This window comes from Tetrao urogallus (assembly GCF_951394365.1).
Source record: "Tetrao urogallus genome assembly, chromosome: 35".
Classification (NCBI taxonomy): domain Eukaryota; kingdom Metazoa; phylum Chordata; class Aves; order Galliformes; family Phasianidae; genus Tetrao; species Tetrao urogallus.
This window is the reverse complement of record NC_136848.1, coordinates 429,877-456,774: the sequence shown is the minus strand read 5'-3', so window position 1 is coordinate 456,774 and position 26,898 is coordinate 429,877. Positions and strand designations below refer to the sequence as shown.

The 26,898-nt window shown below is 58.9% G+C and overlaps 2 protein-coding genes across 2 annotated transcripts; both read right to left on the bottom strand.

Annotated features, from left to right (window-relative positions):
- Positions 1–619: 619 nt before the first annotated feature.
- ENDOU (endonuclease, poly(U) specific) lies at positions 620–6,732 on the bottom strand (the record flags this gene model as incomplete). Its single annotated transcript, XM_079547926.1, has 8 exons — positions 620–734; positions 928–1,070; positions 1,357–1,463; positions 1,677–1,790; positions 1,869–2,068; positions 2,855–3,045; positions 3,332–3,477; positions 6,666–6,732. 8 exons carry the CDS (start codon positions 6,730–6,732, stop codon positions 620–622), a joined length of 1,083 nt encoding a protein of 360 aa, XP_079404052.1.
- A 2,871-nt stretch (positions 6,733–9,603) lies between these two features.
- On the bottom strand, positions 9,604–22,703 carry RAPGEF3 (Rap guanine nucleotide exchange factor 3; the record flags this gene model as incomplete). The annotated part of the gene is made up of 27 exons (XM_079547925.1): positions 9,604–9,754; positions 10,384–10,455; positions 10,560–10,614; positions 10,815–10,879; positions 10,985–11,072; positions 11,340–11,390; positions 11,994–12,084; positions 12,162–12,343; positions 12,444–12,569; positions 13,102–13,199; positions 13,277–13,423; positions 13,502–13,583; positions 13,686–13,725; positions 13,919–13,995; positions 14,077–14,227; positions 14,443–14,521; positions 14,929–15,017; positions 15,167–15,276; positions 15,560–15,706; positions 15,828–15,904; positions 16,152–16,212; positions 16,389–16,473; positions 16,703–16,877; positions 16,955–17,076; positions 17,163–17,269; positions 17,536–17,589; positions 22,398–22,703. The coding sequence occupies 27 exons, from the start codon at positions 22,701–22,703 to the stop codon at positions 9,636–9,638; spliced, it is 2,856 nt and encodes a 951-aa protein (XP_079404051.1). The 3' UTR covers positions 9,604–9,635.
- Between the last annotated feature and the right edge of the window lie 4,195 nt (positions 22,704–26,898).

Below are 26,898 nucleotides of genomic sequence, written 5' to 3'. Positions count from 1 at the left end.
AGCTGGGGGTCTCTGGGGAGAGTTCAGCTGGGCTTCGGTGCAGGCAGCCCCCAGTTCCCCTGCGATGGTCCTCGGGGAGGGGACAGAGCCTCAGGGACACAGCTTGAGGGACACAGAAGCTCAGAGGGCCCCAGTGGGGCAATTCCTTGGGGCAGGACCCACTGGAGCAGGAATTAGCCCGTTAGCACCCAGCTGGCTGCATGGCTGGGAGAAGGAGGGGTGGGGGACAATTTTTGGGGTGCTGCTCCAGATGGGTGAGCAGCACGGAGGCCCCCAAACCCACCCTGACCCACAGCAGTGAGGAACTGAACGCGTTTCCTTCCAGCCTCAGTATTTATTCCACTTGAGGTTGCTTCTGTCCACTGCAAATCCCTCGCAGCTCCCCGGCTCTCCTGCTGTCAGCAGGCAGTGCCACACTCGATGGCACCGGGGCTGCCACCTCCATCCCCCCACAGCCTCCATATGGGCTGTCCTGCTCCACACAGGTCCCGTGGCCATCCGTCTCCCAGGGCAGGACCAGTCCTGCCCCATATAGGGGGCCGTGCTGTGGGGCAGCCCATGGCCCCGGAGCAGAGGGGCTGCAGACGCCCCGTTCCTCCTGGCCGGGACGTGGATGGGCTCAGGGTGAGATGACATAGGCAGTGGCGATGTATTTCTTGCCATGGCCGTAGGTGGACTTGGTCCAGGTGTAGGTCTGGATGCTGACGCCGTGGCCACCCAAGCTCAGGTGACATCTGTGGGGACATACAGCTCTGCCCCACACCATCGCCTCCATAGGGTGTCCCCATGCCTCCAACCCCCAACCCAAAGCTGAGGGCAGTGGGACCTGGCTCAGCTGCTCCATAGGGTTTCCCAAATTCAGAGTGGGGACAGGAAGGCGCCGCCGGCTCCGTGGCCAGAGGACAGACAGACGGATGCAGTACTTACGCCCTCCCAGGTCGGGCAATGAAGCACAACGTGTAGATGCCAAATTCAAACTCGGGGCTGCAGCCGATGAAGGCAGAGCCCACCTCCTTGTAGAAGCCATCCCAGCTGAACTGCAGCCCCAGTACATCAGGGTAGGTGTCCCACTGGAAGCAGCAGAAAGGGGGTTTGGGGATGAGATCCTCCATAGCAGGGCATGGGAGCCAAGCAAAGCCTGGCTGCACCCTAAGCAGGGCACTCCCAGCCCCACATCTGCCCCATTCGCCCATCACAGTGGGATCTGCCCACCCTGCTTCCATCCCAAGGCCCCCATACGGGGACGCAGCAGGCTGAGTAGCTCTGCCCCACATCCTGGGGGTCTTGGGATGCGGCTGATGGAGTGGGGTCAGCGGTCCCTGCCCAAATCCTGCATTGCCCCATGGCATGGCTCACCGGCCCATCGAAGTTGTGGCTGAAGTAGTTGACCAGTCCCTGCTTTTCCAGGAGGTAGAAGCGGATCCAGTTGTGAAATCCACTCACTTTCCCTTTCTTAATCTCCCCTAAACACAAAGGAGAATCGAGGTGAGCCGGGCACCCTCACCCCAAATCCCCCAGCTTTGCCCCCCTTTTAAACCAGGGATGTGCTCAGATGGGGCCGAACGCCCCAAATCCCAGCTCTGCTCCACTGTGCCTCCCCCAACCCAACCCAAATCCCCCATCCAGGACCCGGAGGAGCTGCCCCACGTTCCCCATCCTCCTGGGGTGCGCTCCACCTGAGAAGACGTGCTCGAAGCCGCTGGAGTCCTTCTCTCCATCACCTCGGGAGTAGAGCCCAAACCACATCTCCTTCAGATCCTGCAGGAATTCCTCCTCGGAGCTGTAACGATCTGTATGCAGAGGGAAGGAGCTGCTGGATCAGCACACAGACCCCATCGCGGCCGGCCCCGGCCTTGATCCACGCTCACTTTTTTTATGGAGGAAAGCAAAAAGTTTCTTCATGAGCTCCGTCTTCATCACCTCCCGGAGGAAGACGTTCTGCTCCTGCAGCTCCTCGGCCGTCACCTCCTCCTCACGACCCGTCGCCCTCTGGTAGTTGTCCAGCAAACGGATGAAGCTGGCGTAGGTGGGTTTGGAGAAGAGCTTCTCGTTGACGTATGCGTAGAGCCTGGGAGAGAGCAGGACGTGAGCTGGGGAGGAGAGGGGTAGGGAGGCCCTACAGAGGGGTCCGGGTGGGCTGAATCCATGGGTTGAGGTCAATGGGATGAGGTTCAATAGGGCCAAGTGCTGCACTTGAGTCATAACAACCAGCCAGGAAAGACATGGAGGTGTTGGAGTGCATCCAGAGAGGGGAATGGAGCTGGGAGGGGTCTGGAGCACAGATGTGATGGGGACTGGGGTGGTTCACTCTCGAAGGGAGGATCAGGGGTGACATTATTGCTCTCAACAGCGCCCTGAAAGGAGGTTGGGGTGAGGAGGGGATGAGAAACGATGGCCTTTGGTTGCACCAGGGGAGCTTCATGTTGGATATTACGAACAATTTCTTCTCCAAAAGAGTGGTAATGCATTGGCATGGACTGCCCAGGGAGGTGGTGGGGCCACCAACCCAGGAGGGGACAAGGAATGGCAAGGATGTGGCGCTTGGGGACGAGGTTGGCGGGCATGGGGGGACGGGCTGGGGTTGGACCTCGAGATCCTGGAGGTCTTTTCCAACCTGAATGATTCCATGATTTGGACCTCGAGATCCTGGAGGTCTTTTCCAACCTGAATGATTCCATGATTCTACAGCTCTATGAGTAGAGATCCCACATGAAAACCATCCCTGCCTCCAAGCCCAGCTGTTGGGGTCCTGACCACGGCATCCCCTTGGAACCATAGAATCATTAAGGCTGGAAAAGACCTTTAAGACCACCCAGCCCAACCTCCCGGCCATGCACTGGTAAAACACACTCACGGCTCGGGGGAGCGATCCTCCTGGAGCCCCGTTTGGTCGGGGTCAACCCGGTGCTGTGGGTTGATGGCGATGTCTTTGGGTTGAGCCTTGTTGCGATCCGCCCCATAGAGCTGCTCGGAGACGTGGAGCAGCTCCTCATCGCTGATGGCATCGTGGCTGCTGGAGAAGTGCTCTGAGGAGAGAGATGGGAGCTGGGGGGCATGGCATGACCCCAGAGCATGGAGGGATGCCCCCAGCCAGCACCAAGCCCTCCTTTTTTGGATAGAAGCCCTCAGGTGCGATGCTGCTCCCCGCAATCCCTGTGGGGTGACGCTGCCCACCTTCAGCACGTCTGTGCACCGCTTCCTCACCTGCACAGAGCCAAGAGAAGAAGCTCAGGGTGAAGGAGCTGCACCCAGGACCGTGCACCCAACTGCAAAGCAGCGCAGGCGGATGCATTCAGCCCTCTGCACCCCATTGCTGGGTGCTGCCCACCCATCCATGCTCACCCGCCCCGCAGTGCTCCAGGTAATCCCAGCAGCAGCTGTTGCGGCTCCGGCAGTCGGCGTCGCAGTGGCACTCATCCTCGTGGCTGTAGGGTTCCTCGCAGCGTCCCCTGCAGGAGTCGGGGTCCGTGTACAGGGCTTTGGGGGAGAGAAACAACAGTGTGGTTCTGTGGGGCGGGCCAGCAGCCCTGCTCCATCCAGACCCAAATCCGGGAGTGGATCTTCCTTCTGGGTCCTGGTGGACAGCAAGGAGACAAGGAGACAGCATGGGGACAAAGGGACAGCATGGGGACAGCCACACTGGCGGTGTGCAGGGGGGAGAAGAGGAACTCTGGCTGCTGTGGGGCTGAGCAGCCCCTCAATCTGCAGCATTGCAGTGCCCAAAGCGCTGGCTGTGTGACCTGACACCATTCCCTCCTCATTTTGGCAGAGCAAAACGGACCAAGCTCCACGGCTGGAGCTTACTCAGGAACCTTTGGGATGGATGAGTTGGGTTTGGATCAGGTGAGTCCTCAGGGCAGCTTCTCTGTGGTCATTCAGCTACAGAGACGTTGCGGCCACTTGGCACCAGGAAGCGCCTTCCTGGCTCCTTCATTCATCCCTGCCCTGATTCACCCCCTAATGCCCGCCTCAGCCCATGGCCCAGAGCAGCACCGCATTCCAGACGCCTTTATTTGCAATTCGCAATGAAAACAGGGGACTCCTTCCTGAGCTATTTATACCATCCATGCATCACGCAGCTCCATTACGCACCTAAAATTAGAGCTGAGCCCCAAGCTGTGCTATGAGCAGTGCCAACGTCGTGTCCCAAAAGGACGAGGGGCCCTCGCAGGGTGCTGTATGGCACCAAGGTGAGAGGCAGCATTGGCAAACCCCAACCTTTGTCGTGACCTCTGAGTGTTGCACTGAGCGATTTCTCCCTGCCACCGCATCCATTGCTCTGCTGTTGTGCGTTTCGCCCCAGTTCTGCTGTTTTGGAGCTGCCAAACTACAGGGGGTGGTGGGAGGGAAGAACCTCTCTGCCTCAGCACCTCTGGTTGCGCACTGCTGAGTGCTGCTTGGCTTCCTGGGGTGCTCCTGGAGGAGATTCACCCGTGGTTCTACTTCGTCCCATCCGGTAGTTTGAGGTGAGCGCTGCTCCATCTGCCCCCAGGTCACCCAGCTGAGCAGGTCTGGAGCCCCAGCGGGGATGAGCAGCAGCAATCCCCGTTTTGTTTCCATCCCTCTCACTCCCAAAGCACCAGTGGGGATCAGTCACCCCGAATGACACATCCAGGCTCATTTTCCAGCTGCAGCCATGGAGGGATTGCACAAGGCAGGAACTGCCCACGCGTGGGTCAGAGCTGAGAAGTTCCCTGAGCGTGTTATGGCAAAGCCCAGCACTGGGATGCACTGCAGCTCAGCAGGGCTGGGAGCTGCACAGAGCCTTCAGAGAGAGCTCAGCATCGGCCGTTCCCTTCCAAAGCTCAGGTGCCTTCTCAAAGCTCAGAGCTGCAGCATCCCAGGCTTTTCCCTGCAGTGGGATGGCTGCAGGAGGGTGTTTGCTCACCAGGTTTGAACCTAAAAACAGCCATAGGGCAGCCTGCAACTCTTCATGGTTACGTTAGAACTGCTGGAACACTCTTTAGGGAGAAGAATCAAAGGGAGAGCTGGCAGTGCTGAAGGAGGTCAGGAGGAGAGGGATGTGTCCTGCAGTGCTCAGCATCTGTGCATCTGTGCAATGCTGTGCCCAAAGGATGCTGTGCCAAAATGCTGCGCCCAGAGGATGCTGTGCCCAGGGGATGCTGTGCCAAAATGCTGTGCCCAGAGGATGCTGTGCCCATTGGGATGTTGTGCCCAAATGCTGTGCCCAGGGGATGCTGTGCCCAGGGGATGCTGTGCCCAAAAGATGCTGGGATCTGTGTAGAGAGACCCGGACTCATCCTCCTGCCCTCCTGCCTCCTGTCCTACACAGGACTCAATCTTCCTGCCCTCCCCCGGCAGAATCCTCTCCCGACGGTTGCCAAATGAGGCAAGTTGAGGACAGAAGTGGTTTTGGCAGCCAAATCCTCAGGATGGCCCCCAAACGATGGAATCTGCATTGAGTTTGTGCCAAGATCAGTGGATACTCTGCCTGCATGGAGCCCAAAAGCCCTTCAGCTCCTCAGCCAGAGCCGTGCTTCCTCACGAGGGTCATTAATCAGGATGAGAACGTGGTGACTCCTCATGGGCAGCCCAACGTGGAAGCAGCTCCTCTTACACCTTGGCCTTGCAAAACTCCTCACTGCTCATCCTGGGTTGAGCCGCCTGCTCCTGGAGTGTCAGACACAGCTCACAGCATCAGAATGGTGATGAAACTCCTTTGCTCGAGAACAGACCACAGGTCCACGCTTCATCCAAGAATGCAGCAGCGGCAGCAGCTCATCACGTGCGGCGCGCCGATGAGCAGAGCCAAAAGCACGATGCTCAGGCGCTGCTCCTTACTGCAGCTGCCATCCCTGCCCATGCATCCTTTGAGCCCTGCTCTGCCCCATCTCTCAAACCCTTTTTTTTTGGCGTGCATTGCATTGCATTGCACTGCAGCTCGTGGCCATACAGAGCGGGGCCGAGCCCTTTAACTCACACCAACAGCTGCAAGGATGATCCCCGAGCTCCACAAGCACCTCTTGTTTGACCGATGATGGGGTGACCAAACCCGCTGCCACCAGACCTGTCCCACAGGTGCTGCCCTGTCGACCCGGGATGCTCGCGGCCCTGGAAGCTGCAGGCAGTTCTGGTGATGCACTGTGATGACAGCTTTCACACTGCTTTGCTCACTGCCCGAGGTGTGAGCTGGTTCGAGGTGAAGCCAGGTGAGAGCCTGGGGTGCTGGGAGCCCCAGAGCATCCTGGTGTGCTTCCAGTCTGAGCGCTGGAGCTGTGCTGGTGTGGCTGAGCTGTGTTGTCTGGGAGCTTTGGCTGGTGCTTGCCGTGGGCAAAACATCCAGATTCATGTTGTGCCTCGCAGTTGCTGGGCTCCATCACCCCCCATCCAGCAGCAGGTTTGTGGGTAAGGAAGTGGAGAAATCGCCCTCGTTGCTCTCCCAGGATGAAGGAGCAGAGGGAAGGTGGGTTTGCAGGAGGAAAGCACGGCAGCGTGCCCAAAACCCAGCCAAGAGAAGGACAACCCCCATTCCATCACCAGCAGAAACCCCAGGGAAACCCTCCAGCGTGGAAATATCCCCCACTCTTTGGGAAAGATCCGACCCCATTCCAAGCACCTGGTGCACCCTGAGCTCCCCACTCCCCAAATCCCCCCTTCCTTCAGCCCAGTGTGGCCCCCTCCCCACGCAGAGCTCTGGTACTCACAGCCCAAGGCCATTCCCACCCCGAGGAAGAGGATGAAGGCCTTCATCATCCCGGTGCTTCGCAGCATCTCAGCTCTCTGGCAGTAACGTGGGTGCTGCTGAGCTCTCCCTGCTATATGCGGGTCCCCAGAGCGGAGGGAGGAGCCTGGTGAAACCAAGGACCTCACTGCAGGCTGCACCCCAACTTCACCAGAGCTCATTACGTGTGTGTCCTAATTACAGCCTGCCCAGTGTGGGAGGAGGGCTGGTAATTCCAGCTCCTGGGATTGCTCCACTTCTCTGTCTGCACTTCCCCAGCGTGACGGTTGTGGAGCAAAGGGAAAGCATCTTGGGGGGGTTGGGAGGGGGGTCCTCACCTCCAAGGGGGATCAGGGTGGGTATTGGTGTCACTGGGTGCTGCATCCCCGCATCCCCCTGCCTGTGCTTCCTCAGAGAGCCCCGCCACCAGCCCTGCGTGCAGCCCTGGGAGCTGCATTTTCCTTCTGCCCACCCCCTCCTCATCACCACCAGCAGGATCCACGACCACCCCCCTCCAAACCCCCACCCCAAGCAGATGTCCCTGCTCTGAACAGCACCCAGCCCAGTGGATGCAACCTGTGACCCCTCCAGTAGCACCCATCCTGACCCCTCACTGCACCCCTTGGCACACAGCTGAGCAGTTCCGTAAGGAAAAAAGGTTTGGCATCCTTCTCACCCCTCTGTCATTTCCTATCCTCCTCCCCGAGCTGCTGACCCCGCTGACACGTCCGTGCTGACAGCAGTTTTGTTTTCTGGGATGATTCGGTGTCATCATGAGCTGAGTGTGCACGGGCTGCCTCTCACACCCTGCACATGACCAAGCTGGGAGATGCTGTGAGATTTGGGATTTTCTCATGCCTGTAATTGCTTTGGGACCAGCTTGCCTTCACCCTCAGGCACCTGGGTTGGGCTCTGATGAATGCCAGTTGTTCAACACCGATGGGGAAAATGTCCAACAAAGCAGCAGAGGTGGAGGAAACAGGGAAAAGAAAGAAAGATTCCTGGCTGCAAGAAGTTGAGAGCGATACCCAGGCACTGGGTTTTGGCTGCGGCCATGGGGCGTCCATTCTGCTCCTCTCCAGGATGCTGGGATGGGCAATGGGTCCTTCAGCCCCACAGGAGGAAGAGGAGGAGATGTTGGGATGTGGAGCAGCCCCATGGAGGAGGTGGGAGCCTCCTGCCCTCTTCTCTTGCACCCAGAGCTTCTCCCCATGGAGGGCAGCGACCTTGTGGGGCTTCTGCTCCCCATGGGAACAGCTGGTGGGGTGGGATCTAAAGGAGGTGGTGCTCCTGGGGAAATCCCAGCGTGGGTTTAGCTTATGGAAAGTGTAGGGAACGGGGTGTGCTTGAACCAAGGGAAGCAGACAGGGCTCAGCTTTTCCAGTCAAGCAGAGATGCCTGCAGCCAAGCCTGATGTTGGGGCCAGCGTCGTGTCTGCAGGAGGAAGGGAGAAGCCCTGGGACACAACCAGGCAGCAGATCTGCAGGCTGAAGGTAATCCGCAGGCTGGGATCCAGCTGGAAAGCGCACAGCTTCCACTTAACCCTTCCTTCACCAAAATGAGCTCCTCCACATCAGGGCTCCTTGAGGGCAAGGAACCTGGAGAAGGTGATGGAAGGAGCTCCGGGCTGCCTGATTTGGGGCCACATGGCAGGGAATCACTGCTCTGCTTTGCTCCAGCTCATCTGGATGTGGTCAGGGGATGGTTCAGGTGGAGCCCAAAACCAGGGGGACACAGGGTGATAAGAGTTGGTCCCGGCTTTCCAAATGGGGATGTTTAGCAGAGCAGGACTTGCTCCAGCACTGACACTGTGCTGTGCCCTGTGCTGTCAACCCAGGGGCAAACACCTCAGGAGTGTTTTGGGGAGTGCAGAGGCCTGCTGAGCGTTGGGGGCTCAGAGCTGGGCTGTGTGTGGCTGTAGGAGGATGGACCTATGGCAGAGCTGAGGACAGTGCCCAGCACTGCCCAGATCTGTGCGGGTCACACCTGGATCCCAAATGGTGAAATGCTTCACTCAGGAACCAAGGAAGATGGGAACCGGACCCCCTGCCCAACCCCACTGGTGGAACAACCCCAGAACCGAGGAGCAGAGGATCCCAAGGGCCATGGCACGAACACAGGGGGGTACCAGGACCCCATGTCCCACCCTGGAGCTGGCTGCAACGTTTGAATCTTCTCTTAGCTGTGATGGGGAATTTTATTGTAAGCAACCCAACCCCCTGAACTGTGAGGTGGAACTCAGCAGTGCTCTGGTCCCTTGTACCCCAGCCTTGCTTGGTACCCTGCAAACGTGGGAAGACTTTAGGGGCAGGGATCGGCCTTGAAGCCCACAGCCCCATTCCTCCTGCTTATAGCACTGGGACAATCATTGCTCCATGCACAGCCAGAGGTGCGGGGAGGGGTGAGTGGGGGTTTGGGAACAGCTTGATCTGATCCCTCTGTCTCCATCACTGCATCTTCCTCCCACCACAACAGAGGCTGTTGCATCTCTGCTGCTGTTCTTCCCCTGTCCATGTGGGGAAACCGAGGCACGCAGGTGGCTGAGCTTAGCCCAAGCTGTGCTCCTGGATCCATGCAGCTCCAGGGAGCTGAGATGGAGGACACAGCACATCCCAGGGGGCAAACAGGACAGAGGGATGGAGCGCAGCACCCCCAGAGCAGACAGCATTGGTGCTGGGGGCACCCAGGGCACCCCGACAGCGCATGGAGCGAATGCAGGCTGCTGCATGGAGAAATAAGGTGAGCACAGCCTTGCATACAAAAATACCTCTATTGCTCACTGCGTGGGGGCTGCAGACCCTGCTGTCCGTGGCCTCACCTGCCCACAGCCCCCGTGAGCTCCCGACTGCACGGACAGGTCTGGCTCCCATAGCAGAGCCACGGGGCTGCTGTGCCATCAGCACACACAGTGCCACGTCCCTGCTGAGTCCTGGCTCCCTTTCCCTCCTGCCCATCAGGACTCCAGGTCTCTGGAGAGCCGCAGCAGCTCCTTCTGGCTGTCGATGGCTTTCAGGTGCTGCAGATACGCCCAGGTGGAGACGGGGCTCCGCACGCTCAGCGACTGCTCCGAGCCTGCAGGGTGAGGGATGGGCTCAGTGAGACCCCCCCTCCTCATTGCTCACATCCCCATCTCTGCCTGCAGCCTGACCCACGGATCCTCCTCTATCCCCCCCAACTTGGCTTGTGGGTCTCCCTAAACTGCCCACCTCATTGCAATCCCCTTCATCACCCCAACTTGGTTCGTGGGTCCCCCCTCTCGCCCGTTTTGAAGCCCCTCCATCATCTCCAGTTGGGTTCTTGGGTCCCCCCTCTTGCTCAGCTCACTGAAATCCCCTCCATCTTCTCAACTGCGGCTTTCTGATCCCCCTCCATCACCCTTAGCTCAGCCCACTGAACCCTCTTCCTGTGGCTCACGGATCCCCGCTATTCCCCACTGCAAATCTCAACGAAATCCCCCCAACACCTCCAAGGTTTCAGTCCCAGGACCCTCCCACCTCCCCCTTGGCACTAAAGGAGCAGAAGAAAATGGGAACAGGTGCGTTCCATGGGGCAAAGTGATGCCCAGCTGGAAATGCCGAGGCACCAACAACACCATCCCAGTGTTCACATCCCTCCACTTTTAAAGAACAACAGGCACACCAGTGGACCCTATTAATGCACTTAACGAGTAAACCTCATTAAGAACCCAGCCCCACACCTACATGTGCTGATCCTGACAGCCCTGGCATCCTCTGGTCGGTGTGGGGAGCGATTCCGCAGTGGGGACAGCGGAGCTGGGTGCATACAGAAAGCAGGAGCTGAGCGACGGCCCCCCAGCCCCATGACACCCCCAACCCCATGACACCCCAAACCCCACGACCCCCCCAGCCCCACTCACCATGTGCCTGGCCCCGGCAGCGCTGCAGGACGCGCACCGTCTTCGCCATCATGTGCTGCGGGCAATGCACACAGAGGTTGACTCGTTGCCACCCAGCACCATTTTGCTCCCAGCTGGGAAAACACCCTGCAGCTTCAGCAGAAACTGCCCTCCTCACCCCCACCGTGGGGCACGGCTGATGCTGCGTGGATGCTCCGGGCCAAGCAGCGCCCACAAAGGGTGGTCCAAGGGGAGCAGCCCCCCACCGCCACTCACCATCTTCTCAAAGTTGATGAGGTTCTCGGCCAGCGTGCGGTTGCCCTCGTGGATGAAGGTCAAGTCTGCAACAGGAGGGGATGGGGGTGGAGGACAGGGGGGGGGGGCGTCAGGGTGAGCCCTGGGTTTGGTTTCTCAGTCCCCTGCGTGCGCAAAGCTGTGGTACGCACCTTTAAGGAGGAGGGGGACGAAGGGGATGATGGGGGGGCTCAGCTTGGCGACGGCCAGACGATAGACCCGGTGGTTCCATGATGGGTCCTGGGGACAGGCAGAGGGATGGGGGCTGATGGGGCAGCAGAGATGTGGGGAGGGGGTGCCCTGGAACAGCGCATCCCAAACGTGGGAGCACACATTGCACCACCTCCGTGCCATCCCTGTGTATTAGGGGAAGCAGGAGCAGCATGGAGTGGCAGTAAACCCAGAGATATGGGGCAGGCACAGAACCCCCCAGCTCTGCTTCCTGACCCCTAAACCCCCATCCCATCACCGAGACCCTCCAGCTCCATGGGAAGCAGCTGCACTCACCAGCATCCGCTCCAGCGCCGCGTGCAGCTTACGGATCTTGTGGGGCAGCCTCTGCACAGAGAGGGGGTCAGGATGGCCCCACGAACCACCGTCCCCAACCCCCCTAAATCTCCATGCACCTCCAAGACCCCCATCCCAATTCCCCTCTTTGGGATCTGTCATGTTGATTGGTCTGGGTGCTTGGCAGCAACGGACCTTCCAACCCAACCATCCCATGGTTCCATGATCTTTAAGGACCTTTCAACCCAACCATCCCATGGTTCCATGATCTTTAAGGACCCTTCCAACCCAACCATCCCATGGTTCCATGATCTTTAAGGTCCCTTCCAACCCAACCATCCCATGGTTCCATGATCCTTAAGAACCCTTCCAACCCAACCATCCCATGGTTCCATGATCCTTAAGAACCCTTCCAACTCAACCATCCCATGGTTCTATGATCCCTAAGAACCCTTTCAACCCAACCATCCCATGGTTCCATGATCTTTAAGGTCCCTTCCAACAATTGCATCCTGATCTTCATGGCCTCCCCAGGCCTTGGGGTGCAGCTCATGTGGGAACCCAGGAGCTTGGCCACCCCTGATCTTTGTCATGGAGACTTGGATCTGTCACTGCAGAGCCCAGGGGAGGTGGCAGGAGCCCGTGGGCTGTTACCTCCCAGGTCTTGGCAAGGCGGCTCACGGCTGTGTTGCTCACACCAAACATCACCGCGAAGAAGGAATTCAGATTCTTCTGCTCCTTGAGGCTGCGGCCATGGGATGAGGTGAGCGGGGAAGACACCAACCTGTCCCAGTTGGTGGAGGGGACACTGGGGACACTCACTGTGCAGCCAGCTTGATGAACTTGCGCAGCAGTTGGGCTCTCCTGCCCAGCTCAGGGCAGAGGCACAGCTCGGTGGCCACCCAGTACTGCAGCTCGTTGAAACGCCGCATCATTCGCTCCAGGTTGGCTGTCGTCACCTCGTGGAACTTCTGTGGCCCCACGATGTAGTGGATCATCTCCACCTGGTGTGGCAGAGGATGGGCGGAGATGTGACAGGGGGACCCCCAGAATCACCCTGGAGGATTGAATCCCCCTGCCCAGGCATCCAGGTGCTGCCATTACCTGGTGGATGCTCTTGAAGAGGTTCCAGTCATGGTCTGTGAGGTGGCTGGCCAGGTCTTTGGAGCTGATGAGATCCAACGTGTCCGAGGAGCCAACGTGGGGGCCCAACTGCTCAGGGTGGGGGGTCTGCACACAGAATGGGGGTGAGGGACACCCCAGTCCAGAGCCAGGATCAGAGCTGGGCTCACCAAGGCCCTTCATCACCTCCACTTGGTTCATGGGTCCCCCCTACCGCCCAGTATTGAAATCTCCTCCATCCTCTCCCTTGTGTTTCATGGCTCCCCCTATTGCTCAGCTCACTGAAATCACCTCCTCCAGCGGGATTCATGCCCCCCCTACCGCCCGGCTCACTGAAATCCCCTTCATCCTCTCCATCGTGGCTCCCTGATTCCCTTCTCTCACTCATCAAACCCCCTCCATTCTGGTTCACGGGTCTCCCTCTATTCCCTCCTGCTCAGCTCATTGAACTCCCACCCTTCGCCTCTATCTCAACTCACAGATGCCCCCCCAAATCTCCTCACAGACCCCCTTGGAGCTGAAGGACCAGAAGCAATGCCAGCAGCTGTGCTCCACGGAGCAAAGCGACGCCCAACCCAGTTCCAGAACCACAACACCCCCTCAGCACCTCCCATCCCATGCCGACCCCCCCCCAGCTCACCAAACTGCTCAGCTCCTCCACGCTGACAGCAAAGAGCCTTTCGTTGAGCCCCAGCGAGGTGAACACCCCCACGGCGTCCAGCTGCAGCCCCACTTTCTCTGCAGGAGACGGGAGGATGGGTGCTGAGCTGCTGCAGAGCTCAGGGACCCTGGAGTGACCCGGGACCACCGCTCACCTCCGGATGAATTCACCTTCACCAGGAGATGCTCTTCATCCCAGCCGAGCTGTGGAGCGAGGGACTGCAGGACATCCCGCACCGATGCGTTGACGGGCAGCACCGTCACCAGGCACGAATGGTCAGCTCTGTAGATCTCGTAGGGCACTGTCAGGGTGGAGGCATCAGCACTGCGACCACATCTGGAGGGATCAGGCGCCACGGCTGTGCCCGAGGTCCCTGTACCTTTATCCTGGGCTCTTAAGGCACAGCTGCTGCTCAAAGCCGCCTCGTCTTGGCTGGAGAGCCAGCTCATGGAGCTCCGAGACTGCAGCGAGAGGGGGGAGAGTGGGAAGCATGGCACCCCCTTGATACCCCGCTTCTGGGGATCCCATCTCCCTGTTCCTGACACCCCCAGGGCTGCCCCTACCTTGGGCTGGGGAGAAATGCTGCTGTCCCCATTCTCCATCCTGCATCAAGAGGAGGAAAGGAGTTGTTAAGAGGGCAGCAGCACTTAGGATGCCGCCCTCAGGGCCACAAGGGTGGAGGTGGCACCGGGTCATTATGGGATGGAGATGTCTGAAGTCACCCCGAGGGCACAAGGATGCAACGGACGGAGGTGGCACCGGGTGATTATGGGATGGAGACACTCGTGGCACTCACGCTCGGGGCCGCCGCCGCTCCTGCTCCTGCACCATGGCCCCCAGCCGAGGGTCCTGGCTCACCAAGTCAGCGAGGTTCTATGGGAGGACAGGGGGGGCACTCAGTGTGACCCAGCGGTGACGTGGGGACCCCAAGGGGCTGCCCTGTGCTCCCAGTACCTGCAGCAGAGCCGTGGTGCTGCGGTCGCCCTGCAGCAGCCGCCCGTAGAGCAGCACCCACTGGCTCACCAGGCGCAGGATCTTGCGGCGCTTGTGCAGGCAGTAGGTGGCTTTCTCCTGCTCTGAGCCATCCAGCGGCTCTGCACGGAAACTGGGACCAGTTAAGGGCACCAGTATGGAGGATGTGGGCAAAGGCAGCGAGAGGAGCCCTCGCCCCACGAGCACAGGGAATGGGGACGTGCCCTTCGCTTGGAGATTTGGGGTCCCCACCGCCATCCCAATGTGCCATTAAGGGGACGGGGACCAAGGTGGTCCCTGCAGGAGGGGCTGCATGCCACGGGCCCCCCATCAGCAGCAGAAGGATATTGATGCAGCAGAGCCCTGCAGAGCTGTGAGGTCGGCATGAATACAGTGTAGGTCAGCAGGAAATCCCCCAGGAGTGTGTCTGGAAGAGAGCAGACAGCCCCGCTGTGCTGTGCCCGCACCGGGCTGGGGACAACCCTGTGGGGTTGCCATGGGCTCTTCCACCTCACAGCTCCCACTGGGTCACGTTTAGCTTCTAAAGGCCGAGGAAAGGGCTGAGAAGAATGCGGATGTATTATTTTTTGGAATGAAGGGAAAGGCTTTTTGGAATGGAAATCATAAAAAGTCGGGAGCGGGGAGGAGGTTGGATGCCGGTTCTGCAGTTGGGATTTTTTACCCGCTGGGGACACCTCCTGGCTCCCGGCTCTCCCTGTTCTACAGCTCTGCGTGCGGGGTGTGGGGACGTGGGAGAGGAGGGAGGAGACGCTCTGCAGTTCTCCCAGCCCAAAGGAGGGATTTGATGGAGAGAAAAGGGCAGCCCCCACCTACCCACGGGGTCGTAAAGCGTGGCGTCGAGCCTCATGAACTCCAGCAGGTGCTCCAGGATCTTCTCTGGTGTCCCAGCCATCACCAGGTACCTGAAGCGCATCAAGGACCCAGCGCTCAGAACGGCTTTGGCATCCCCATTGCCACGATTCTCCCCAGATTCCCCCAAGAGAAGGCTCAGGGAAAGGCCAGCAGTGTGCCTGCAGCAGGAGGGATGGGGACGGGCAGCTGTTGCTGTCACCTGCTGCTCCGCGTCGTGGCCGGCTGGCTGCTGCCTCCCTGCAGGTTCTTTTGCAGCACCAGCACCACCTTCCCGTGCTCCTTCAGGCGCATGGTGTTGGCTTCCACGTCCTAAATGGGGAAAGCAGCCTTCAGCCTGGCTTGGTGACCACAGCCTGTCCTCCCCAGGCTGATCCCTGGGCAAAGCCAGCTGCCAGCAAGCAGCACGGGCTGCAGAGTGCATTGCTCACACAGCTTCTTCCACCCCAGCACTCCTTTGGCACTGCACGGTGGTTCACTGCACCCCATCCCCCTGCAACCACCACACTTTGCACATCCCAGAGCAAACCCCACATCCCACAGCCACAGGAAGGTCCTGGGATGGTGCCCAGCACAGGAGATCCCAGCTGCCCACCTTGAGGATGCGGTTGAAATCCTGTTTGTCCACCCTCAGGAAGTGGCAGTTGTCCTCCCTCAGGATGATGCTGGCCGCTCGGGGAGCGTCGTTCACAAGTGCCAGCTGCCCAAAATCGTCCCCTTCATGCAACGTGGCCACCAAGCCCTGCAAGGGGACAGGGCTAACCCAAACCCGAACCTGACCCAGGCCAGGTTGGAGAAACGGGGTGCACCTTGGCACCAAGGTTGACAGCAGGGATGGGGTGGAGGCGTGGGGACGCACCTACCTTGCCATGGGTGACCACGTTCACCGAACCCTTCCAGACGATGTACCACGAGGTGCCTTTATCCCCTTGGCTGAACACTGCGGGGGAAATGGTGGCGTGAGTGAGAGCCAGAGCATCCCTCGTCAGCCCCCATCCCAACAACAACCCCTCAGCCAGATGGGTGAGACCCCAAAGTACCTTCATCCGCCCCATCCCACCCATCCACCCCTGCTCCACAGAGCCAGCAGGAGCATCCACACGGACAGCAATGCCCACCCAACCTGGGGATGCTGTCCTAGGGGCCATCCCATCCCCCAGCACACGGAATTCAGTGGGGACACTCACACACGGTGCCGGCTCGCTGGTGTGACTCGAACATCAGCACAGACGCCAGCTCTCGCTTCACCTGCAGCAAGGAGCAGCCACCCTCAGCATGGAGGAGACACGCAGGGTGACAACCCAGGGGTGGCTGCAAAGGGCCAGGAGAGCAGGAGGATGCGTGGAGGGGAGGCAGTGGGATGCAGGAGGGTTTGGAGGGGATGGATGCAGGCATGGAGGCAGCAGGGTGCAGCCCGCACTCACCGAATTGGAGAGGTGAGCCACGGCTTTAATGTGGAGCAGCTCCTCAAAAATGAGTTCCAGCTCATCCTCTGTGCGCTGGGCAGGCCTGGGAGGGGGACAGGGGTGGTAAGTGGCCACTGAGAGCATCTCAAAGTCCTGGATTCCCTCCTGCATCCTCTCCAGTCCCAGAGGGGGAAAGGATGCTCGGGATTCCCTATCTGCAGCATCTCCAGCTGTGATTGGAGCAGGACGGAAGCGAGCCACCAGGACCTCCGGGAGTACCTAGAAGCCCCCAGGAGCACCTAGAAGCCCCCCAGGAGCCCCCCAGCACTCACGGTTTGCGCAGGGCCATGGTGAGCAGTGCATCAGGCCCCAGCTGTGCCAGGAAGGTCACCGCCTCCAGCAGCTCCTCCGCATCCCGCAGCCCCATGCGGGGTTCGGGGCTCAGCTCCAACTCAGCAAAGCGATAGAACTGGGTGTCCTTGTCCTGGAAATGCCACTCCTGTTTCACTGCGGGGAGGGAAGAGCACATGAGCTGGGGGTGTGGATCCATGGGTAACCCGGGATGCCCTCGGGGACCCCCTCACCGTGCGTCAGGACCCCGCCGTCCACCAGCACCTGCCCCACGCCGATGGCTTGGCTCCTTGTCTGGATGCCCAGCTCTGCATTCAGCATCCAGTCCACCAGCTCCTTTCCAGAGCAGCACCTCCTGCAAAGAGAGGAAAACACCCACAATGAAAGGCTGCAGCATCTGGGAGCCCTCCGAGGCTCTCTAAGGGGTGCTGGAGGTCCCACCTGTGGTGCCGCAGGTGATGCTTATGGTCCCGGATGAGGCTGGGGCTGGTGCTGGTGAGGTAGGTGAAGAGGAGCTTTCCAGCTCTCCAGATCTTCTCCGAGGATGCCTGGAGGGGAAATGAGGTTCTATGGTGCCTGGAGGGTGTTGGGCAGTGAGAGCTCCTCGCACCTCTTCGTGCTGAACCTGCTCAGTGCCCAGCTGTAGCCCATCCCAGCACCTCAGGATCTCCATCCCCAGCCCCAGGAATGGCTGATCCCAAAGGATCCGCTGTGCCATCATGCCCTCCCACCCCCCCACCGCAGCCTTCCTTTTGTTTCTCCCCCCATCAGCCCTTCTCTGAATGCCACACTCGTGTCTCTGCAGCATCCTCACCTGGGTAAGGCTGTGTCCATAATCCAGGGAGGATTCAGCATCCAAAAGCGGGGTCTGGAAAAGCAAATAGAAAGTGTTGGTGGCCCTAAAAAGAAGGGCAAACGCAATGAAATGCAATGAAATCCACAAAGCAAAGCAATGGAATGCAATGCAATCCTAACCCTGACCTTAGCCCTAACCCTAGCTGCTAACCCTAACCACCAACCCTAACCCAATGCAGAGCAATGCAGTGCAACCCTAGTCCTGAATTTCACCCTAACCCAAATGCAATGCTGTGGAATGCAGTGAAAGCAATGCAGTGCAGTGGAACCCTAACCCTAACTCCCTTCCTGCGCACACCATGCACCACTCAGCCCCATCTGCTCTGCACCGGGAGGGGGTGCACACACATCCCTGAACCTCCACCAGCACCGTCCTCCTGAACAGACCCCCCTGCAACACCTGCATCCACCAACCACCCACTTCCAGCTTTATTTCGGCCCATTTCAGCCACGCCAACACGGAATGCCCAGCGTCCATCAGGGAGAACAATTCAGGCACTGCTGGAAACCAGCAAGGAGGAGCTGGGATGCCTGAATGGGGCCACGAACGGACGTGGCTCAACGCACCCCACATCTCTGCACTGCAGCAACCCCTCCACGTGCACAGCAGGGGACCCAAACCCTGCAAGCTGCCCTGCAGCCACGTTTCACTCCGGGATGGGGAACGCACCGAAGGGAAAGAGCTGGGAGATGAAAGGATGAAAGGAGGAAGTTAAAAGCAAAGCCTTTGCGCGAAGGGATCAAAGGCACCGATGTGAGACACAGAGCGAGCGCTCGCTGCTGGCGGAGGACATCAGAGCGACCTGCAGGAAGGGCAGAGCAAGGGAAAGCCCCGAGCTTCTCCTCCAGCTTTGAAGCCTCATCCAGGAGAGGAAGATGGAAAAGATGTCGGATTCCAGCAGAAGGGCCCAGGGATGCAGCTCTGCACACTGCAAACTGGAGCAGCTCACGTTCAACCACAAGGGATATTCCACCCAAATGGCAATGGTTGTGATGCTCAGCCCTCTCCATCTGCGTCCTCCACCACTGCCCTTCCTTTTGGCCACTGCCATCGGCAATGCTTTTATTTTTTCCTCCTAATTCTGCTTTTTTCTGCTGTTTTCCTCCCTTTTTGGCTGTGCCACCAGCTCCCAACAGCCTTTCATCGCGCACTGAAGGCAGCTGGAGCTCGAGCCCTATGGCACGGCATGGAGCATCCTTCTGGGAGCATCTCCAGAGCAAGGCTTTGTGCCCTCAGGCTGTTTGTGGAGGATTTGAAAACCTCCCTGGGAAGATCCTGCAGCACTCAGGGCTGGTGGAGGTGCTCAAAAGGCCATTTTGGGCAGCGCTCATAATGCGATTTTGGGAATTCAGAGTCTTCTGGGTCAGATCTTCCGTGTAATTGAAAGGGTAAGGAAGCTTTAAGCAACTCCATGGAGAGGCACAGAGCAGCTGAAAGCCTCAATGCTGGAATCCAAGGCGGAGGAGCTGCTGTCCTCCTCTACAAATGAATTGAATGCAAAATAAAACTGCTTTGCAGGGAGCTGAAGGGACCCCGAACCGCCCAGCACCGCCGGGTGCAGGCAGGTGCTGGAGGTGGGCACCCAACTCTGGCTGCTCTGCATGGCTCAGGCTGCTCCATCGCCTCCAGCCCTTTCCGCACCCCACAACCTTCCTCTTTCTCCTCCTCCTCCTCCTCTTCCTCCTCCCCGGGCTCACGGCAGCCCTTTGCAAGAGGCTCAGGAAGAGGCAGAAGCAAAGGAGCTCAGGAGCGCAGCACTCTCCAGCCACATCCGCAGCCTCCCGCTGTCACCAATGCGGGGACGCCTCCTCTTACTCACTCAGCAAACTTTCCCCGAGCCTCGTGACGCCCCGCCGAGCAGGAAACGCACCGACGGTTGTCGAGCAAATGTTTGCAAACCCGGAGCCGGGCTGCAGCCGGAGCTGCGGGACCCGCAGGGCGATGCCACCCACTGCTCCCGTCCCCAAGCAGAGCCGCCTCCGCCGTCACCCCTGTAACCCCGCTCCGTCCTTGGGGCAGAGAGCCAAGACGTGCCACGGTGCTGCTCCAAGCAAGGACGGCCAAGGAGACTGAGAAACTCTTCCCTGCCCAAGGACAGCTGCTCACTGAGGTTTCTCCCCACCAGCTCCCCTTCCTGTGCCGTGGCACCCCATGGTTCCCAGGTCCGGCCCTTCAGGATGTCCCCCCCCCCCTCCCTCCTTCCCAGCCCCCCGATGGCTGCAGCCCCGCAGCTGCCGTCTCCAAAGAGCTTCCGAAGGAGTTGCCTGTTTCCATCTTCCTGCTTACGGGACAGGAGGGATCCTGGTGGGCTCCAGAAATCCGGCAGCCGTGGGCGAGCGGCCAAGGCCGGCAGTGAGCGTTCTGCTTTGTTTGGGATCCCGGGGAAAAAACAACAAGGAGCTATTTTGGGTTTTACGGCTCCAGAGAAAGTCCTCGCCCATCCGCAGGCTCTGAAGGAGAGGCGCCACGCCAGGGGCTCAGTTATCCCCACGACCCCCGCTGGGAGGGGTCCATCCCCTCAATGCAATGATGGCACACATGGGGTGACCATGGCGCACATGTGGTGGCAATAACCATGGCACTTATGGGGTGACAGTAGCAAACATGGGGTGACAGTGACTGTGGCTCTCATGGGATGATGGTGGCACATATGGGATGACCATGGCACATGTGGGGTGACAATAACCATGGCACTTATGGGGTGACAGTGGCAAACGTGGGGTGACAATGACCGTGGCTCTCATGGGATGATGGTGGCACACCTGGGGTGACAATGACCATGGCACATATGGGGTGACAGGGGCAAACATGGGGTGACAATGACCATGGCACATATGGGGTGACCATGGCACACATGGGGTGACAATGACCATGGCACATATGGGGTGACCATGGCACACCTGGGGTGACAATGACCATGGCACATATGGGGTGACCGTGGCACACGTAGGGCGACAATGACCGTTGCACTTATGGGGTGACAGTGGCAAACATGGGGTGACAATGACCGTGGCACATGTGGGGTGACAATGACCATGGCAGTCATGGGATGATGATGGCACACATAGGGTGACAATGACCATGGCACATATGGGGTGATCGTGGCACACATGGGGTGACGATGACCATGGCACTCATGGAATGATGGTGGCACACATGGGCTGACAATGACCATGGCACACATGGGGTGACACTGGCATACATGGGGTGACAATGACCGTGGCACACGTGGCATGACCATGGCACATATGGGGTGATAATGACTGTGGCACATGTGGGGTGACAATAACCATTGCACAAGTGGGATGATGATGGCACACATGGGTTGACCGTGGCACACGTGGGATGAGTGCAGCCATTGGGGACGGTGGTTGGTGTCACCCCACTGAGCTGGGAGACATTCGGTGCCAGGGAGACTCCTGGAGAGGTGGGGGGGAGTGACACAGAGCCAGGAGCTGCAGCAATGGAGAGGAGGGATGTGGCATCCCCAAGGCACAGCCAACCCAACCCTCATTCCTCCTCCCTGCCCCAGCACCCTCCTACCTGCAGGAGAAAAATGTCCCTTCTGTCCCCTTCCCCACAAATGGCCAGGGGGTGTCCCCAAGCACCAGGAGGCCGCACAGAGGGGGGCACAATTCTGCCATGCTGTGCGTGCCACCACGCTTCACATTTTGCCCTATTTTGCCCAATTTCTGCCAGCCCAGCGCTTTAAAGCAGAAGTGCTGCAATGCGCTGCTGCCCCGTGCTTCTGAGAGAGCAAACACCCAACATGGAGCCCCCAAACCCTTAAAGTTCTGGAGAGAAAAGCATCCAGAAGGATAGGGAAGAAAAGAAAAAGTCGGGGGGGGGGACACAGAAAGTTCCATTGCAGCATGGGGAGCCTTTTTGCTTCGGGAAGGAGGTTGTACAGGAATGCAAACAGACGGAATAAAGCGATTTCCTTTTGTTCCCTAAGGTTTGTCCTCAGCCAGGCTGTGTGAAGGTGAATGGCTGCAGCCCCTCCACCCCTCCAGCATTGAGGGGGCTGCAAAGGGACGTTTTGCCCCATAGGGAAACAGCAGAAGGTTGGGGTTGTGGCGGCGTGCACCGAACCGCTGCCAAGCGACCGGTTTCTCTTGTAAGCAACGGCCTGAGCGGCTGGGGAGAGAATGTATGGAAGCCAGGGTTGGGTGTGGGGAAGGTGTTTCCTGCTGGCAGTGGGTTGGGGTGCTCTGCCCGGGCGCTGCGCGCTGGAGCACGGTGGCACCTGGTTCGTTCTGTGCTTTGCTGCCAAATCTGCCCCTGGGTTGGGGCTGAAGGCTGCACAGCTGAGCTCACGGCCAAGGAATGGGAACAGGGAAGCACAGCACGGACCTCAGGGCACCTGGAAGGCGGAGAAGGACGGAGGGTTGAGCTCAGCATGGGGGTCCCGCTCGGCTCCAACTCCCCCAGCCCCTGGGTGCGGGGTGGGATGCTCCTGTAAAGTGCTTTCCCTCTTTTTCCTTCAGGTTTGTCCCACTGTGGGAAAGGGCCACCCCCAGCAAGAGGGGACAGTGTGGGGCTGGCACTGGGGACATTTATCCAGCAGGTGCCAACAGCTCTTGGCAAAGGGACATGGAATGGGACGGGGGCAGAGGGCTGGAGGGGGTTGGGGATGTTCGTTCTGGTGAAGGGCGCAGAGGTGGGGGCAAGCAGCATGCAAGATCCTGCATGTGGGGTCAGTACCCGCGGTCCCTGCTCTCCCCATGTCCCCACACCCACTGTCCCCACTGCCCCACATCCCCGTATCCCACCTCCCTCGTGTCCCCGTAACCCACAGCTCCCGCTGTCCCCGCACTCACCCAGCGGATGCCTTGGATGCGGGGCAGGCTCCCCCCCTCTCCTTCCAGCCTGATCTCGTAGCTGGAGCTCCGGAACAAGTGCATCTTCTTCAGCAGCACCGACAGCCGCTTATTGTCCCCACCGGAACCACCGGGTGACACCGGCGGCGGCGTGGGGGGGGGGACAGCCCCGAGACAACGCTCCAGCCCGGTCCGTCGGCAACGGGTCCCCACCGGAGCCGCTTCCCGCCGCTCCGCCTCCCCCCCGCTGCCGATCCCGGTCCCGGTTCCGGTGGCGATGGCGGTCCCGGCCCCGCGCACCTTCATGCGGCGGCTCCGCGGGGCCGGGCCGGGCCGGGCTCGGGGTCGGTGCCGGTACCACCGCCGCCACCGCCGCCGCGCTCCGCCCCGGAGAGAGAACGGATGGGAGGAGGGAACGGGGCCGTCCTCGCACCCCGCCCCGCCCCGAATGCCTCGATTCCCTTTTCCCAACCGGACCCCGAGCGCTGCGCAACCCGGGGACCCTTTTACGGACAGCCCGTCCCCAAAGCTCCCATCTCCGTGGGCCCCCCTCGGCTCCGAGCTCAGCCCCATCCCTCAGCACCGCGGTGTCCCCACGCGTCCCCGTCCTTCCTGGGACGTTCTGTCCCTTTTCCCACTGTGACACACCCGAAGCCCCCCGGTATCCAAAGGTTTAGAGCAGAGGAGGGGACCTGGAACACGGCCCAGGGGTCCTGGGAGTGCAGACACTGGGGCTTTGGGCCAGAAAGCAAAGGTTTGCTGCCAAAGTGAGCTGTCACTTTTGAAATTAACCTTTTATTTTTCTCTATTAAAATCTATATTTAAACGGCCCCACAGCCCAACCAGCAGGCAGGAACGTCAGCTAAAGGCGAGCAGTCTGCAGGCACCCCGGGGACTTTGGGGTCAATATTGGGCTCCTCACCACTGTCACCACCCTGGAGCTGTCGTGTAGGATGGGGAACTGGCAATCCTTCCTCCCACCATCCTCTTCATCCGAATGCTGGATCGTCTGCAGCTTTGCCTTCATGCCCCACATGTCGGCCTGAACTCGGGCTGTGCCTGGAGGTGCAGCTCCTCCTGACCCCCAAAGAGGCCTCCCAACCCCGAGTGCTTCCTTCCTCTGCAGCAGGAACCATGCCTTTTCCTAAGCAAACACCAGTGCCACGTTTCCTGCCCCACACCGTGGGCACAGACTGCAGCAGCCCTGGTGCTTTGTGGGCATCTCCTCATCCACATCTATGCGTCTCCCCATCCAGGTGGGCACATCTGCCTCCAGGTGTGCATTTCCCCATCCATGTGGGCACCTCCCCATCCATGCGTGCATCTCCTTGTGTGCATCCCTTCCTCCACGTATGCATCTCCCCATCCACGTCTGCATCTTCCCATCTCTCCTCACCCACATGTGCATCTCCCCATCCACGTGTGCATTTTCCCATCCCCCATCCACGTGTGCATCCCCCCTGTCCGCACATTGCACTCTCTGGCCACAAACCTCCTTTTTGCTCGGTTGCTTTTTGACCACTGGCAGCTGGGAGCAATTCGGAGCTGCTCCTGCTCTCAAGGAGCTGATGCTGGAGTGGAAATGCTGCTGCTCACAGCCAGGAATCGGCCCCAGTGCTGCATGCAGGGAGGATGCTGGCTCGGTTGTTGCAGGGAGGAACCTTTGGAAAGTTCCCCAGCCCGATGGAAGCCTCTGAACTGCTTTATGCTCTGCACAAGGAGGATCTGCTCACCTCTGACCGGCCCCTGGATCCCTGCTGACGTGCACCAGAGGTCCCTGTGCCGTGCAGTCACGTCCCCGTGCAGATTAGAGAGAATTAAGTCTGGGTGGGGAAGGAGGAAGAGGTGTGAGGAAGGCCTGGAGCCTTTGGGAGAAGCCTCACCCCTCCAATAACCTCTCCCTCTTCCTGCAGCTCATCCCACCTCCCCACAGCCCCACCAGCAGCACCAAGGAGCATTCCCTGCTGCTCTCCTCCCTTCCTCCCTTCCTCCTTCCTGGGAACCTCTGGAAGGCTGTGGCTGCCCCAGCTGTGCTGGTTGGTGGCACTGTTTGCTCCCTTGTGGACGCAGCACCTGCAGGAATGAGGACAAACCGTGGGCAGGGTGGCTCCCAACACTCTGCACCCCGTTGTCCCACCATTGCTGGACCACTAAGAGATGCTCCAGGCTGGGGAATGAGAGCATCCTGCAGCAATGCTGCCCCTGCTGCATCCTTACAGGACAAGATGACACGGAACCAGCAGGGCTCTGGGGGTGTCACCAATCTGATGGCCTCTACAGAGCAACGGTGACCAGCACTGCCCAAAGCACAGAACCCCAGCACTGTGCACCCAGCAGCCCTGCTTGCATCCAGCATTTGCTTATCCAGCTGCAAACCAAGCACAGGAATGCCAGAACCTTGCAACCCCGCTGCTGCCAGCATAGGGTCACACATCCCCAAAGGCTGCAGCAGCCGCCAGAGCAGCTCCTGCCTGCCATAAAATGCAAACAGAGCAGCTCTGCTTTATCTGAGCCTTTATCACTGCATTTTAACTTGCTCGCTTTATCAGCGCTTGAATAATAATTAATCTCCTGCAGCAGGCAGGCCTGGCCCCCTGGCAATGTGCCTTTCCTGGGAGCGGGGTGGTTTGCAGAGAGGTGCCCATGGGTTGGGTCCCACTTGGGTCTCAGCACAGCAGCGGCGTGGGATGGGGGCAACCAGACTCCCAAAGGGTTGTTGTGTGTTGGTTTTGTTTTGCTCTGTGTTTCATGGATGGTTTCGTGGCGAAAGAAAGCAAAGCACGCGTGCAACAAAACCAACGACAAAACCTGTTTCTATGGGCAGTTCAGGGCACAAACATCTCGCTCTTGCCGTATAAACAAGGCCACCACTGAGCCCCTCCGTCCACAGGCTCTTTCATAAATCATGCTGGGGATAAAATAGCATTTGAGGAATGCAGTGAGCTGGACTTGGTGCTCTGTGGGAAAAGCAGTGCTGGTGGCACATCAGGCTGCTGCTCCTTATAGCTCCAGGGCTGCCCTTTCCCACAGAGCACCAGGCTGTGGGTCCCAGGGGTTGCATTCTGGCTGCAGCAAAGCTGGATCATTGGCTCAGGTGTCCCCTGAATGGAAAAAGAACCAAGCCAAACAGATTTGGGTTTGATTTGCAAAGCCTGACCGCATTGCGTGCATCCTGCATCCCTCTGCATCCTGCATCCTTTGCACCACGTGCATCCTGCATCCCTCTGCATCCCTTGGGTTCATTTGCAAAACCCAACTGTGCTGAATGCATCTTGCATCCCTTCATCTCTAGGTTCGATTTGTAGAGCCCAACTGCACCACATGCATCCTCCACTCCTCTGCATCCCGCATCCCTCTGCATCCTCCACACCTCTGCGTCCTGCATCCTTCTGCATCCTCCACACCTCTGCATCCTCCATCCCTCTGTATCCTGCATCCCTCTGCATCCTGCATCCTTCTGCATCCTCCACATCCCTGCATCCTCCACACCTCTGCATCCTTCACACCTCTGCATCCTTCATCCTTCTGCATCCTCCACACCTCTGCATCCTGCATCCCTCTGCATCATCCTCCAGGCTGAGCACGCAGAGCAGGGACGTGGTGACGATTGTGTCCCAAAGGCTGTGCTTGGCAACTTTTATTTCCCTTGGATGAAAAACCGACTGCTGCTGCTTGCAGGGTGCAAACCTCTGCCCTGCTCCACTCACATGCATGCTCCAGATTCGTCCCAGCTCTTGCTCACCCTACAAGCACAGATTTCCAGAGCATGGAGATACCGAATCTCAGCCCCAGTGCTGAGGGTGATGCACAGGGCAGCAATTCCAGCTCTCTTATCCAAATCTACAACCATTCCTCACTGCCTCCTCCATTTAGGGATCATTTCGGGGTCTTCTGGTGTGTTTGCATGGGAGATTCTGAACAAGAAGCAGCTCAGCTCTTTGTATCAGGGATGGGAATGCCTGCCGGCATGTGGCTGTCAAAGAGATTTTAGTATTTATCACCTCCTGGGCTTAACAGGATAATAAATCGGTGTTGAAAATATGATTGTGAGGAAAACGGCTCTAAATTACAGCTCTCTGAGCACGCTGCCTCATCCCCCAGCATTGGTGCTTTATGTATCTCTTGTCCTCAAACCATATTTTGCTCCTTTTTAACCAGCGCGGCCTTTCCTAATTTACACCATCGTTACTTTGAGGGATATCGCTTCCATTATGATTACCATTATTATCCCAGCGCAGTTTTTGTGAGTGCCTCATTGCGACACCCAGCATTAAATAACCCTTCGGGTTTAGCCTGCATGATTTGTAATTTAATCAGCATTTTGCTTCCTAATTGGTGCAGAACGAAGCGCTCCCCATGAATTAACACGAGCTATGCCTTTTTGCTGGGAGGAAACCATCTCTTGGTATCCCTTCCTCACAGCCTCTGCTTGCAGTGATGGAGCCTTCCTGATGGTCGTTGGTGGTGGTGCAGAGTCCAGTTGGAGGCCTGTAAGCAGCGG